This window comes from Myotis myotis, unplaced genomic scaffold (assembly GCF_014108235.1).
Source record: "Myotis myotis isolate mMyoMyo1 unplaced genomic scaffold, mMyoMyo1.p scaffold_m19_p_3, whole genome shotgun sequence".
In the NCBI taxonomy this organism is placed as follows: Eukaryota; Metazoa; Chordata; class Mammalia; order Chiroptera; family Vespertilionidae; genus Myotis; species Myotis myotis.
Window position 1 is genome coordinate 30,015,639 of NW_023416335.1, and position 15,892 is coordinate 30,031,530.

Below are 15,892 nucleotides of genomic sequence, written 5' to 3' on the forward strand. Positions count from 1 at the left end.
AACTGACTTGAATAAAGAAAATTTCTTTACTGAAGTTCAAGCATTATCGAACCTTCAGACCACAGAGGGGTGAGAGTGACTCTTTGAAGCACTTTATTAGTAATGATCATTCAGCAGTTCGCACTTGCCAAGAGGAAGATATTTGTGGAGCAGAGGGTGGAAGCACAATTAATGACTTTTCCCATGACTCAGAAACGTGTGGGCTGGGCTCTGCTGTGTTTTTGGAGCTCTGTTTAGATTCCCGTGACCAGAAGGAGTCACACAATGGAGGAGACAAACTCCACCAGCTTATAGCATCTTAGACTTGACTTACATGGCTATGGAATCTCACAACACAACTTATCTGTGGTGTCCGGCTGGACAGGTTGATGGAGTGGAGCCAAGCATGAATGAATTTTTAATATATATAAAGAGAGATTATTTGGAATATTTTAATATATAGTTTTGACTCTATGACCCTACACTGATGGTAAAAGACCCTTTCTTCCTTCAAGGTTCCGTAGGAGGTTTCTTAGAGTTGAAAGAGCTTGCTAGCAAAAGAGATGTCAGTGTCAGAACAGACAAAACTAACAAATATGAAGACAAAACCCCTCAGTAGTACTAGAAAGCCCCAGGTTAGAGTGAATAATAGCCCAAACATGAAAAGTCATGCCATTATTTTTTAATACTTTATCTTAAGCAAAAGCAATACTTGGGGGGATAAGACATTCTCAATGACATTAGCTAAACCGATACTTTCATATATTCCACAGTCAACATGTATTTACTCAGAACCTATTCTGTGCCAAGAATTATTCCAGCCACTTTCAACTAATCAATGATTCAGACAAATATCCACGCCTTAGTGGAGCGTATAGTCACGCAGGGGGCAGAGACAAGGCACAGAAAGTATTATAAAAGAGTAAATTATAGAGCATGTCAAGGTGCTGAGTGCTATGAAGAAAAGCAGGCAGAGCACGTAAAAGAGCTTAGGAGGACAGGGTTCAATTCAGGTGGCAGATCTATCAGGGGCTCACTAAGAAGAAGAGATGTCAGCAAAATCCTTAAGAAATAAGGAAAGTAGCCAATGTGGCATCTGGAGGAAGGACATTCTAGGAAGAGGGACCAGTTAGAGCAAACCTAGGGTGGGAATATGCCTGGGGAGGTCAAGGCACAATAAAGAGGCCAGGGTGGCTAGTGGGGGCCACAGGGAGACTGGAAAGAAGGTTTACAATGAGAGGGGCCAGATCATACAGAGCCTTGGAAGCCAATGGTGGGTCTCAGGCCTCAGAGAAATAAGGAAAGACGGTGGCATCAGCAGAAGAGTACTTCAAAGAATAGTTGTGTTGACTATTAGCTTGAGGGTTGGTTCCTTATGGGGGACAAGGGTGACCTGTGATGATGAATGCCATCATCCCAGCAGGGCACATGGGTCAGTCACCTGGGTGGCAGCGGTGGAGAACGAGAAGTAGAACCAGCTTCATGAGTTGACTATGGTTGTAAAAAGAAAGGTGTCAATGACACTCCAAGGGATTTTAGTCTGGGGTTCTGGAAGCCTGGAGTGGCCAGCTGAGGACAGAGCAGGTTTGGGTAAGGTTGGGAGTTCATCAGACTGGGACATGTTCAGTTAGAGATTTCTATTAGATGGCCAAGTGCTTATAAGGCCATGAATATATCTTCATAAAAGAATTAGCTTCATGTATTAGCTCCAGTACTCAAATGTTTTACTGAGCTAATTCCTCTTGAGGCAACCAAGACTGTAAATGATGGTGGGAGACGGGCGATGCTGTGAGGAAGCTTCACACAGCCCAGTGTTCAATAACAAAAGACATGCTGGTGTCAGAACAGACAAAGCTAACAAATGAAATGTAACCCCTTGCGTACCAATGCCCAGACCTAGGCTCTGAAATCACAGCATACACATACGGGCTGGCTAGGGAAGATCTGGCGTAGGAGGAATCCACGTGAAATATAAAGTCTCTGTGTGTGCATTGATGATGAGGTGAGCAGTAAGTCCTGGTGTGGCAGAATCCCACAAGCCACCAAAACACAAAGGAGGCCAAAGTGCTGGGCCTGATTTCTGAGAACTCTGAATCCGCAAGAAAGAGTGAGAATTCAGAAGGTGGGGGCGGGGGCAGAGGGGGGACACTTGTGGGGAGAAGACTCATTTATTTGGGGAAGTTAAAGTGATGAGGTTGAAGACCCAGGTGAGGGTGGTTCTACTCAGTAGGGCTGGAGGTCAAGTTTCTCTTTCCTATGCCACCTTCTATGCCCAAGCAGCATCACTGTGGAAATGAGACCCCATAACCCTCAGCGATGCCCCTAATGAAGAGCCCTCCCTGCCTCAATCCCTTCATTAGCTGCAACAGACCCCTTCCTCTGAAATAGTTCTCCTAGAGTCAGAGACTGTGAGCCCTAGGAATCCAGTAGCCAAGCTGCCCTCACTGTGTTCCTGTAACTTTTCACTCTTCCTGCCTCCGACTCTCCCAGGATTCTGTGGCCAACCAGCATCTTCACAGCCGAGGACCCAGTACCAGGGCAGGAGAGGAGACCAGCCACCGTGGTCTGTGGCCTCAGGGGCTCAGCCTGTCAGGGTGAGGCAGTCCCTTCGTGGCTCCTTTTCAAATATGTCCACAAAATTTTTCACCTGTTACTGAGAAATCGGAGTTTGAGAGGAAGGAGTGAGATGTGTTTCAGAAAGCTCTGGATGAGGCTGTGGCTCCTCCGCTCTTGGCATGTGACTGTGGGTGATTCCCTCCCCACTGCCTGTGTCAGTCTGGGCTGTGGACACAGTGAGATGATGTCTGTCAAGTTCTTAGCTCAGCTCCCTTCCTTAACCCAGGGCTGAACAAATGTCGGTTATTATGATTTTAATTATGCTGCCCACATGTGCTCGGATTCGGCTGTGGATTTACAAGAACAGAAATAGCTTTAAAGCGCTCATTCTATCACTGTATAAAATGTGATTGTAGAGTTGTGTGCACACAGATAAACACACACATTTTATCATAGGATCCTACGTAAATATCCACATCGTGTTATCAGTTTCCAAACTCACCCTGAAAAATCCACATGCGTGTCTGGTTTGAACTTGACCGAATCCATTTGAAGAGATAGATGATCAGTGACCAATCATGCATTTCAAAATCCTATGGAGGCCATGTCTTGTGATTAAATAGGGGCAGGTTTTCTAGACTTACAGGAAATCTGTATTTTTTTTACTCTAGCTGGTGCAGAAACACAAAGCATTTGAAGCATCTGAATTGATTTTCTTTTTGCCTCAGGGAATATGTGAGGCAGGGAGTTTTCCAGAAGCGCTCATGCTCTGCCTAAGGTTGTACTTTCCTTTGAATCTCAGTAACAACACTCGATTCTTGTTCTATAAGAAGAACTGCAGAGAAGCTGAGCCAGGCGGCCGGTGATAGGCCAGTCCGAGACTTCTCAGGACATCTTCACCACCTGCTGCCCACTGCCCGGGCCATTGTCCTTTCCATATCTACTCTCCATCACTCTCGCTTCATTAAAAAGGCTATGTTGATATTTACCAAAAAAAAAAAAAAAAAAAAAAAAAAAATCCAACTAAATTTAAATAACTGAAATAAGTAATTCATCACAGTAACATGAGAATCAAAGTTCAGACTAGATACACAACAGAAGTTCAGGGATGTCCCTGGGCAGAGCTGTGCTGAAGTGGAAGCATAAACTGCGAGAAAGATTGCCCAAGATTCCAATTCTACCACAAGCATGTCAAACTTGCGGCCCGCAGGCCACATGCCTCATTTACTTGCCCTGATTTAGCCTTTGAGTTTGACATGCTTGTTCTACATGAACTAAAGTTGTAATGTGAACTCATAATCTTTTGCATTAGCAGCTATTACCTCAGTTATTTTCACACGGCGTCAGCGGGAAAGGGCCTGCTATAACAACGGTCGACAACACTAGCTGGTCCTTCTGCAGAACTCGCTGGGGCCCATGCGTCTCTAAGGGTTCACGAGGCAGCCCATGTGGTCCTCACTCATCACAGTGCTGTAAGGTTGGCCCTGCTTCACCAATGAGCAAAGGGAGGCACAGAGCGGTGGCACAATTTTCCCAAATACCCGTGAGGAGTGTCCCGATCTAAACTGAGCTTTTAGATAATGAGAACACTGTGCTTGGCAGTTCACACGTATTTACCACTGAATTTCCATGAAATTCAAAAGCCACCCCATACTGAGGATACAATCCTCCCAGATACCCTCGAGTACAGGACTTGACTTTATAGGCTACCCAGGCCCCGTTTTTGTGAACAGCAATTCATATATGTGGATTTTGGCCATGTGGTTATATCCATAGGAGAATAGCACCTTATCTTCCCCTGTGCCATATCTATCCTATACTTCCTGTGAAATGCTAAGGAAATGTGGGGGACCACTAGGGAAAGTGCATATGGAAAGCACTGATAATAGATATTTTTGTGTTATATTCAAGAAAAAAGAGGAATGGCGATGGAGTCAGTAAGAGGACAGAGTCAGGCTGGAGCAGATGTGAGCTGGGACAATGGGTCATGGCTCACCCAGACTCTGAGGATGAACAAATGACAGGACTGTCACAGGGAGATGGTCACCCCACTCTTGACCCAGAGGAAGGCTCAGTGAACACAGTAATGTGGGGCTACCAAGTGCAAGGGGAGGAAGAGGCTAGCAAGTGGGGCTGGGAGAGAAAAGGAAATGCTAGCAACAGCCTTGGCAGGACATACGAGAGTGGACATGACTGGTAGAGGGTTGCACCCAAGTGTGGGATATTGTTTGCTCTCTAGCCACAGGAGACAAGTTCTCAAACACACACACACACACACACACACACACACACACACACACACACACACTCACACACTCACAGAGCTGTGACCAAGTCTCTCTAAAATGGCAGTGGAGTCACCAAACACTTGAGAAGACTGTGGCCTTTCTCAACAAGCTTCATGAGTCTCCAAAAGCCACACCTCCTTTTACAAAGGACAGCACCACCACTGGCAAAGGATTGCTCTCTAAATCCATGCCTGTGTAGTGGCTCAATGAAGTTATTCACAATGTACAATACAATGAAATACTTTTTATTTATAAAGAAGAAACAATTTCAAAAGTATAGTGACAGAGGGACAACAGAGACAGAGGAAGACACAGAGAGATGAAGAGGGAGGACGGGGAGAGAGTGTGTTGAAGTGGATGGGTCTTGCTGAGACAGGGAAGCCATGTGGAGATCACTGTCAGTGAGCATTTGCCTTGTGGTCCTGGGGTGGGATGTGTCTTCACTTTGAAACATAACTACTTTCATGTTTTCAGACCCACAAAAACTAAATTATACAAGCCACAGCCCTTCTTCTAGACTTTTAGAGACAAATACGCTCTGTTATTCAGAAATTTGGAGGGTTTTGAAAATTAGGGTAATGTTTATATCCCATGGGGCTGGGCAGTATCCCCTAATGAAGCTTTTTAATTCTGGGAAAACCATATGGATATTCTCAATAAATGAGATGTATAAAGATTATAAAATACTCATATCAATTCAAGTCTATGTTTTGCCCCAAATGAGTTCAGGTTTTGTTACTTTAAAAAAAAAAAAAAAGTCACATATGAGTTAAAAATTGGTTTTCAGAACATTTTGAATTTGGGATCTTCAATTGGCACTTTAAATTCATAAAGATTCACTCATATAAACCTAAAAATGTGTTATTATATCTACTTGACGGACAGAGAAAGCAATACTCAGCATTTCACTCTCCCTGAGTGACTTTCTATTTTCCTAACTGAAGGCAGGCACGGTGCTTGACCATCTAGTGCATGTAATTCAAGAATGGGAGGAAGTACAAAAGCCACCGACCCTCACTCCTTCCCGTTGGCTTTTCACAAGTGAAATTTACCTGTCCATTGACCGAGATGATCCCACCCTTTCCACAGTCTCAGTATTATAACCTTCAGCTAGAGAGAAATGCAAGCTCTTGTGGTTTCAAATAAAGAAACGACTCGAAATGGACATTTATGGTAGAGAGGACAACTCCAGAATGTGCTAAGTCACCTTTGCTTAACCAATTTTAAATTTCCTTAAGCACAGATGTTGACCTTGTGCTTTCCATTCCACTTTCTTATTAAAAAAATAGCCTTGACACAAGAATGCAAAGGCAGTGGTTGCTGTTTTCTGGGTAACAACACTGCTGCAAGAGCAATGCAGGGTTGAGGTTAAGAGTCAGCAGGACCTGGATTCAAACATGGCTCCCGGTTGACCTCTACATCCTCAAGTCCTGGTCTATCTGATGCAGACACGGTGCTGCACCCTCTGCTTGGTTACAAGCGAGGATTCAGCCAGACACAGGTGATGAGCACTAGGACAGCACCTGGCTTATGCTAAGTGCTCCGTAAGTTATATATCTTAAATTGCAATCATCATTTAAATAACTAATAGGGTCAGTTAGACATAGATGATAATACCTCCTATCTCGAACCTTTGTCTTGAGAGCAACTTCAAGCTGTGCTTGGCTAAAATGTGTGGCCAGTCAACGCTTTTATTATATCACAAAATCATGAAGAAGTATCCTCAAATAATATTTAAGTTTACCCTTATCTTTTAAAAAAATTATGTGAGACTTCCTCAGGTTAAGTTCCATGTGAATAAGAAACCCTCAGCCAAAAATGAACTTTCGCTGAGAGTTCACAGCTGCAGCACCCTGTGACAGGTGTACTCCCGGGCAGCAGTCACATGTTCAAATGCTCGGTGAGTCAGAGTTTCCTTTCACGAGCACACAAGGTTAGAAACAGGTCACATGCTCTGAGCCAAACGACTGCTCGCGCTGAGTGTATCATTCAAAATCTGACCTTTGCTGAAATGTTATTATGTCATTCCCATCATTTCAATATGAAGGGAGATTAGGAAGAACTTCTTCGGATTCTGGAGCCCAACCGTTCTGGGACTAAACCCATAAAAGCTATTTAAAGGAGGCTGAAGATAAGCAATTCATTACTATTTCTAGTTTTCTTTAAAGCTCAATTCCCACAGACATAAACTACATTTATTCCTCAGATGTAATGTTATTATTTCATACAAAAATTGAAATAGAACTTAAGATACAAAAAGCCATGTAAAGCAAAAGTAAATCACAGGAAGAATCATAAATAAAACAGAAACCATTAGAAATGAGCTTTTATTTTTTTCCCCCTTTGCTTCTGTCTGGCTTTGTGGGGAGTTCACCATCTAGTGGAAATTCTCAGTAAGTGCAATCTTACTGCCGCTGCTCAGTGTCAGACACCTAGAGACTTTCCCATCTGGTTTTAACAATCTGTAGAGAAAGATTCCATGCGCAGTATTATAAATGTTGTTCGCATGCAGTTAAGCTATAGGAGCTGATGCCTATACCTGTACCATTTATATTCTAGAATTGAACAGAGTGTTTTCTGCTTTTTCCAGATATTGTCCCATTTTTTACAAACAGAACAGTATTTTTTGGTGCAATAGCACAGAAGTAAACCTCCATAAATTTTCATGTCATACTTTGAAAAGTTTTACTTCCAAAAACAGACTCAAAGTTACAAAACCTCCAGCTTTAATTAAAAAGCAACAACTAAAACCATGATGCTTTTTTCTCCTCTGGAGTTCTAATCACATAAGAACATGTGGTAAATGAGTATCTTCAGATCATAGTTACTGTTACATGTTTCTTTCATGTACGTAATAATTTGATTTTAATAAAGAAGAGAAAAAATGCATTTGAAGAAAGCGAACTTTCAATTTTTGTACTGTTTAAGACTCAAGATAGAGTAACAAAATTTCACGACAAGATGCACTGTGGAATGAGTATTGAGTCAGCAAAGGACTTGCAGATGGTAATGTAGGGGCTGGTTGGTTCCATTTAATATATATGTCGACATCTTTTTAAAGAAAATCAGATAAGTGATGTGATATGGATAGCCCTCAATAATAGTGTTCATATATACACACATGTGTAGGTATTTAGATGTATATGTGTGGGGATATATAAATATATATATATATATATATATATATATATATATATATATATATATATGGTGATACACTTTACCTGTGTGTACTGTTTTAAGAAGACTCAGAAGGATCATCAATTTGTGAAAGGTTATAAAGGTAGCAAGTTCACATTTATACTGTGAACAAGCCAAACAACTTCCCAAATTATGGTACTTCATATACATAATTACTAAACAAAAGATGAGTTCTAAGGTCAAACTCCTCAAATGAGCGTTAGTAGCACTGAATGGTGAGAAGGTATACCAACAGTGTAGCTGTGAGAAGAGCCACTTAACATAAAACACACAAGTACTGTGGTAGGCAGAGTATTATAATTTGAAAAATAACTTGCTTTCTTATTAAATAATAATTTGTCTCTGGAATTCTCATTGTTCAAATGTTCCCACTGATACTTTTATGAATCTGGAGTGGTGGTGTATATTTGTATTGAGGAATGTTGTTTTGTGCCCATTAGACATGTATAATACATTTTAATAAAATAACCTCTTTGTTCAAGGGAACTGAATTATTCATTATTTTGCCAAGTTCTTTCCTGTTGGAGCTTCTCACAAAGCACCCCCTGACTGTTTGACTTTCTAAATAGCCTAAGTGATTCCAAACTCTCTTTTTGCAAAGAGAAATGGATGTTAGAACTGGCGCTCAATAAAGAGATGCTTGTTTTCTCCCACACATTCACATCCTTCAAAAGACTGGTCCAAACCACAGGCCAAGAAGTTAAATGGATTCTTTGAGTGGCAGATTAGATTGCTGCCTTTTTTTCTCCAGTGCTGTATGCCCATACCGCTAGGCACACACCCGTGCACGCGCACACACATAAACACACCAGTCGTACACTCTAAACTGGTGATCTGCTCTAAGCTTTGAGTTTTGCCTGTAAGAAAGATCAGGAACACAGGAATCCCAACTTTTCTTCCTCACAGCCTACCCCTGAGCAGCTAACCCGTGGTTCCCAGTCTGAGGCTTTTCCTCCCAGGGACATGTCCCATGAGAGACAAAGTAGAAATAACAAAAGTTGATTCCAGGCAAGGGGCTTTTCCCACACTGCTGCTGTAGAATATATTCCTTTCAGCACAAGCCTACATGGGACCTGGATTTGATTTCCTCTTTTAGGAAGTGAGGGAATTGGGTAAAGACATTTCTAATGCCCTAGGACCTTAGTATCTATTTTTTTAAGTCACTAAACTGTGGGATATTGTACTTCAATATTAGCATTTTCTTTTTCTTCTAAATCCCTGTTGTTTGGGGAGACAGTATACCCTCAAAGACTCTTTTACTTTAAATAGAATACAATTTTGACAAAGCCTTAACTTCTGGATTTCTTCTACAAATGATATCTACGCTGCTGGATGTAATATGTGTGATTACATCTGTGTAATATGTGTGAAGCTGAATGAGTGTGATTAACAATGTCATGGTGAATTAGGATACAGCACATTCATTCTCTCCCCCTGGCTTGATGTCCCACCATCATTCAACCCACAGGAATGACTGAGGTAGACTTTGTACCGTAGCTTTTCCATCCAGTTCTAGGAGCTCAGCCCCATCACCCTGAAAAAACCCCTCTCACTCCAGCTTGCACTTGGCATCTTCATCGGACTGTCTACTCAGCTTCTTCACCTTCAAATCTCAAGAACAGCAAACCAGTCCTCAGGCCCTGCTTCTCCTCCCCAGGCAGTCTTTAAGTTTTCTCATAGAACTTCTCACAAAATTATGAAAATTCACACTATTCCTCTCAAACCCACAAACAATTTTCCTATCAATTATGAATCGGGTGTTAACAGATACGGGAAATTACTACTTATCTCAATCAGAATCTAGTTCTCCCGTGCCATGCGCCAATTCACGGGTGATCTTGGATCAGCACATCAGCTCCCTCCTACTCCCTTCTCCCACCCACTTCGGAATGGCATTTACTCTCCTGACTGTTTCGTTCTCATCCTGATTAAGACCTGGACCAACCCTTCTAGGGAGACCGCTTGGATCATGCAGTAGTGGCAATGCTCACATCGCAAAGACATTGGCCTGCTTCTTATATCTTTATGACCCCCTCACCTCCATCACCATCCTGTAACTAATGCATCCTCATTGTAACAAATGCTTTCTGCCTCCAGTGCAGAAAATCAGCCTCCGGGTTTTTGTGCTGTTCGTCTTAAACCATTATGTAACCTCATCTGTTATTAATGAATAATAATCGCCCCCAAAATATTTCCCATTATTTCAAAAGACTACCAAAATTTAAGAATGCATAACTAATTTTATATCCAAAATACCCAAAAGAACATAAAAGTTACATATCTACACATGTTTTTATTCTTCTCTGAAAATTAGGACAATAGAAACATTAGTTAATACACATACCCAAAACTTCACCAAAACAAACAATAAATGATTATACTTTGTTACACAGATGACCCTAACATAACAGTATCCAATTAATCTCTTTTAGTCACATTTATTCTCTTAAAAAATACAAATAAAATTTCAGATTGCTAAAATGCAATCAAAATTTGAAAGCAGAACTACTAGCTAGAAAATACAGTCACTTACCGATGTGCACATAAATTATTAAGGTGAAGTCCATATTTCTCCTCAGCAGATAACCCATCCATCAACAAGTAGAAAATGAGAAAGTTGCTTTGGCCAAGGGGTTGTGAAATGAGTCTGGATTTCTCTAGCATATATGTATAAATTCTGGCTGATTAAGAAAACAGAAGTGATTCTGTTAAATGGCATTATTAGTTTCATTTCCATAAATTTACACATATGAGTTAACTGCAAAGATAATAGTACAGCGTTTTTTCAAACACATACCTCTTCTAAACAATATTAATAGACTTTATTGTCAGAGAAATTTTTTAGGGTCAGAAAAATTAAGCAGAAAATTATGAGAGTTCCATTATGCCCTCTCTCTTCCCTCTCCAACATACTGTTCCCCCTATTATTAACATCTTGCATTTGTGTGGAACTTTGGTTGGATATAGCAAGACTGTACACAAATGGAACCATTATTATAGTGCTGTGCCTGTTATAAACATTGTAAGTGGTCAATTTAGCCAAACACAATGATTATCAATGTTTTAAAAAATCTCAAAATTAATAAACAGTATTAAGAAAATTAATATTAGACACCTTTAGAAAAGTTTCCAAAAGTGCATAAAGAAAGATACTTCAAAATACCCCTTTAATTCAATTAAAGTTTAAAATTGGGATGAGATGGTATAGTTTCTTTTCCATTTCTCCACGTGTATTTAGTCAGGTGACTAGCAATTTCAAGCTGAGGTCTAAATTATTAAATTTTATTTCTTTGTTGCCTTCCTAACTATATTATTTGCGAAAACATTTCCTATTTAATGTTAATAATATTAACCACAAAGTAATTAACTGACCAAGAGGACATTTTAAAAAAATCTATACACATAGGAAATAAGCTGCGGTAGTTGTTCCCTTCTGTTATTGTCTACTCATCAGCTAAAGAAATATCGAGTGAGAATAAGGGGTTGAGGGGTGACTTTCTGACCATGGTGCTTCTAGACTCCGAGAAAGGGTTGGCCTTATACCCATTTTTCCCAACCAACATACAGGCTTAATTTAAAGCAGTATTCAAATCTAACTGAATTCCATATCAAAGAGTGGCTTCAATACCTTTCATCTAAATTCAAAAACAGTATAATTACTAATCATCCTAGTTAGCACATCTCCAGCAGTGAATAAAATTGCTGTGGATTAGCAGGAGTCTGATCAGTAGCATTTTTTAAAATATGTATCTTGAAGGAGCTTTTAGATGGAAGAAAACATAAACAAAACACAAAATTCAAATTTCCATTTGAGACCTTTTATGTCAGAAATATTCTTGACTAGATATATACTTGTCACCCTGCATCTTTTCAGTAATCCACATGAGAATATATGTTTCTCAAAAGGTTTGGTACCATAAAATATATATATATATATATATATATATATATATATATATATGTGTGTGTGTGTGTGTGTGTGTGTGTGTGTGTGTATGTGTGTGTGTGTTTACAGATTTTATATGTAGGAAATGTATTTTAGAGAGCTCCAATTTGTGTTCAATATGACATAAAATAGAGGATATAAACTTCCCTCTCCTTTAAGAACAACAAATGCCTGCCTTCACTGCTTTTTTGAATTCCAGCACCAACTCTCACCCTGCCCGATTCACCTAGTTATAAATCATGACCTATTCCCCAAAAGCCCCATCATGCCTTCAAGTAGCAATCACCAGAAGCATACTATTGATTAATTAATATAATCAAACATTCTCTTTCACACTTACCCATTTCTGTTGACTTCATTATTAATAATCATTAATTCTAGGTTCTCAACTAGGAGTCAAAGTATGGGAACTGGTCCTGAATCAGACACTGCCAATCCCCATGCCCCTCTAAACTTCTCTTTCCCCATCAGTAAATGAGGGACTAAAAGATACAAAGGTCCCAGGCTACCTGTGGACTCCGAAAGGGAGGAGCCCCCAGTTAGAGCCCTGCTGTATACCAGGCACTGGCTGGGTGCTTTTCAAACAATGCCTCATTTAAATTCTGTTGTGAACCTTTTTTCTTTTTTTTTTTTTTACATTAAAACCCAAAAGACTTATCTCCAAAGCCCAGGCTGTCTGCACTAAAGGATGCTGTTCTTCAAAGGAGATAAGATCAATTAAAGCTCTCTGAAGCTTTTAAAAGAAAGTCCAATTGAGAGTATAATACCAAGGATAACTGATGATAATAATGAAGATAAAGACTATCTTCTGGTTTGTTTTTAAAAATCAAGATTTCACAAAAGACAAGGCAAAAGCCTTAATGTATTTTCCATTTCATTTGTGTTAGCTTTAAGTTTCTCAAATAGATAGCATAGCCTTGGCATATTCATTGGGAGACATTTCCAATCGTTAGTAAATTTCAATATCTACTTAAATATATGCAAGTGTCTTTGGGGCACAGAAAAGATAAGAAGCCAACTATTCTTCACGTTTTACACGTGGACTCTGGGTCGTCTTCCCTTTGTAGACCCTTCAGCGTATTTCTGCTTTGCCCATTCCAACGTGATAAACTGCTCTATGGAAAGAGAATATGGTTCTATTCTTAGCAGACACAAACTCTAATTATGAAAAAAAAAAAAAACCTTGGCTCTGATTTAAAAACTAATCCAGAGTTAATTATTGATAACCTCCCTTATCTATTTCAGTAATGTGTCCTTCGTTGGCAGGAATCAGTGCATGATGGTTTTTCGCAATTTCCTCCCTGAACTGAATAATGACTGTCTCAGTTTATTGTTCCTTTACAATGCCCATTCCTTAGATTCATTAACCCAATGGAGAGTTAATGCATGTTTACTACAAACCAGGGCAGACAAGATCTCTGCCATCAATGGACTTCACCCCTATAGCTCTGGGACAGGAACACACTATATCCCATCCATACATCAACTCTGTTTGTTCTCTGCTAACAGGCACTGGACACAATAAATGCTGTCCAGTCCCTCCACTGGACTTTAGAACCTCCGGTCAGCAGGTAACAGAGTCCTTCGTATTTGAATTCAGAGCATGTAAAGCAGTGGGCAACATCTTTAGAATAATCTGGTTCTGGTGTCCTACCTCAGGTCAGGCTATTTTAACATGGTTGGTGTCACCTCTTCCATCCTGCTCGAAGGCGCCCAGTGTCAGGGTGAGAAAGCACTTGGCAATCACAAGGAAGTAAGGTGGAAAGTTCTTGTGATTAAGTGAAAATACTCCTTCTCTGGAACACTCACCAACTTTTTAAGGTATGCATACTACATCTGTGTACGCATGACCCTTTCCACAGTAGCAGATATTTGAAAACAGCTGTCATATTTCCCTGAGTCTTTTTCTCTTCAGTGTAAATGTGTTTACTTTCTTCAAAGCTCGCTCCAAACACATGGCACTTCAATTTTCACTTCCCTGATAAACATTTTCTGAATACATGCTTTATTTTTCCTCTTAGATACAGGAAACAAAGAACTGAACTCCCAGTCTGACCTCTTCCCCTACCACTTATGTTCTAGGCATTCTGCTTCTATTAATGTAGTCTCAATTAGCACTGGCCTCACTTATTTGTTTGCTGTTTATTTGTTAGTAGCTGTTTCATTCATAAAATTTTTAAAAACCTCCACAATATCATTTGGCCAGAATTTAAAAAAAAAAAATCAGGAAGGAAGTACCCAACAAAGATAGGCACTAGGAATTGAATTAAGGGCTCTAATTAGGAGAACAGAATGAGTAGAAAAACAATATGGGAAGTGGAGAAAGGTGGAGACTGCCTACCTACCTACATGGGAGCCTGAATTGCTGTTTTCCTAAGAGGAGAATAAATTTGATTATGCACAATGCTCAAAGTATACAGAAATGATGCTCATCACTCCTTAATGATTCTAAGGGCACTGTGGAATCTTGAAGTGCCTCAGGTTCATCTTTATGAATATTTATTATCGCTGTGTCACCGTGTGCTGCCTGCAGAAGCCGCGTGAGAGGTATTTGTGGATGCGATTATGCTGAAGCTGTGTGGGACTGCGTGCTAATAGAGACTGTGGATTAAAGAAGCCTCCATATGTAAGTGCTCACTGCAGCGTTTTCTAGTGCTTTCTTATATGTGTGTATAAAAATTTTATAAATTAACATTCCTGGAGAAGAGGACATGTCAAACTATTAAACAAAATCAGTAATGGGTAAGACCTTCATAGCCATTTAATACATTCTGACCTGGGTAAAGGGAGTATCCAATGGAAAGGGTGGAAAAAGTCATGTGACTGATACCCAGACAAGCGATTTCTCCTTTAGGCCAGTTATGCATCAACATGAGTGTCCAGCTTTACTTGGGTTGGGCTAGAAAAGCGCCTCTCAGATTTTAGAGTCCCAATCAGCAGGTCCGCAATTGGGCCGGGGTGTCTACATTTTAACAAGCTTCAAATGCCTCCCATGGTACTTATCTTTGGGTCACACATTGGAGTGACAAGGGGTTGAAGCACAGCTTTTGGAATGTCCTACCCCCTTCACTTCTATGGCTCCAACCACTGGCCACTAAAAGGCTCAGGGGGAAATTACGGTCACAGAGTGTTCAAGCTGTGCCTTTCACCTGGAGAAACAGTTTCACTGAGGTGTCATAAAAGCACACATAAAGACATCGGTGCCTTAAGACCTTTCTCCCCTGAGGTCCCCCTAGAGCAGATCTTCAAATAGAGCTCTTAGCCATAGATTAAAATAAAAAACAAAAAACTTTCCTATTGCAAAATTTAAGCCTCTGCTCTTGACAACCAAAATTATCTCTTTTTATGCCCCTTTTATGCATTTTTTAAACCAAATTTCACTTAGTAAATATCTGATTTTGACATAAACTCAGGAAAAATACAGATTTTTGTTTCTAAACTGTGGTCAAAACTAACTTTTAGTTTCTGAAGGGAAGATAAAGTAACTTGAAAATGCCAAATAAAATTGATATCTTTAAAAAATCATTAAATTAGCAAATATTTGTATGCTAACAGCTATTATAAAACTTTTGTAAACTAGTTGATTCCTCTAAGTAGACTAGGCATTCCATCTGCAATTATACTTATATTGTTCATTTGCATGGATAATTTGTTTTGATTAGAAAGATGTAAAATTCTAACTGAATTCCAAATGAGTTGAATTTAAAGTAGGGGGTTTTCATAAAGTACACAGTAAATATTTAAACCAAGAAACAGTCTCTTTGGGTTTGGTGGGTGATTACTGTAATATTTTGATTTGTTTTAATTCAATCATTTAAAAATATAGATTCCATTCTGTTTCAAGTAGATTGTAGTGTGTGTTGTATGAAGAAATTATATACTCACATTATAATATATTTTGAGTACATATTTGAGTTCATTT

At 39.7% G+C, this 15,892-nt stretch overlaps 1 protein-coding gene across 2 annotated transcripts in view; it reads right to left on the reverse strand.

The window, feature by feature from the left end:
* The window catches only part of MYO16 (myosin XVI), a 417,071-nt gene that overhangs the window by 259,043 nt on the left and 142,136 nt on the right, over positions 1 to 15,892 (reverse strand). For both annotated transcript variants that reach the window (XM_036301819.1, XM_036301818.1), the window contains exon 15: positions 10,558 to 10,705. In XM_036301819.1, the coding sequence (XP_036157712.1) occupies positions 10,558 to 10,705 (148 nt within the window). The remainder of the gene's footprint in view (positions 1 to 10,557; positions 10,706 to 15,892) is intronic.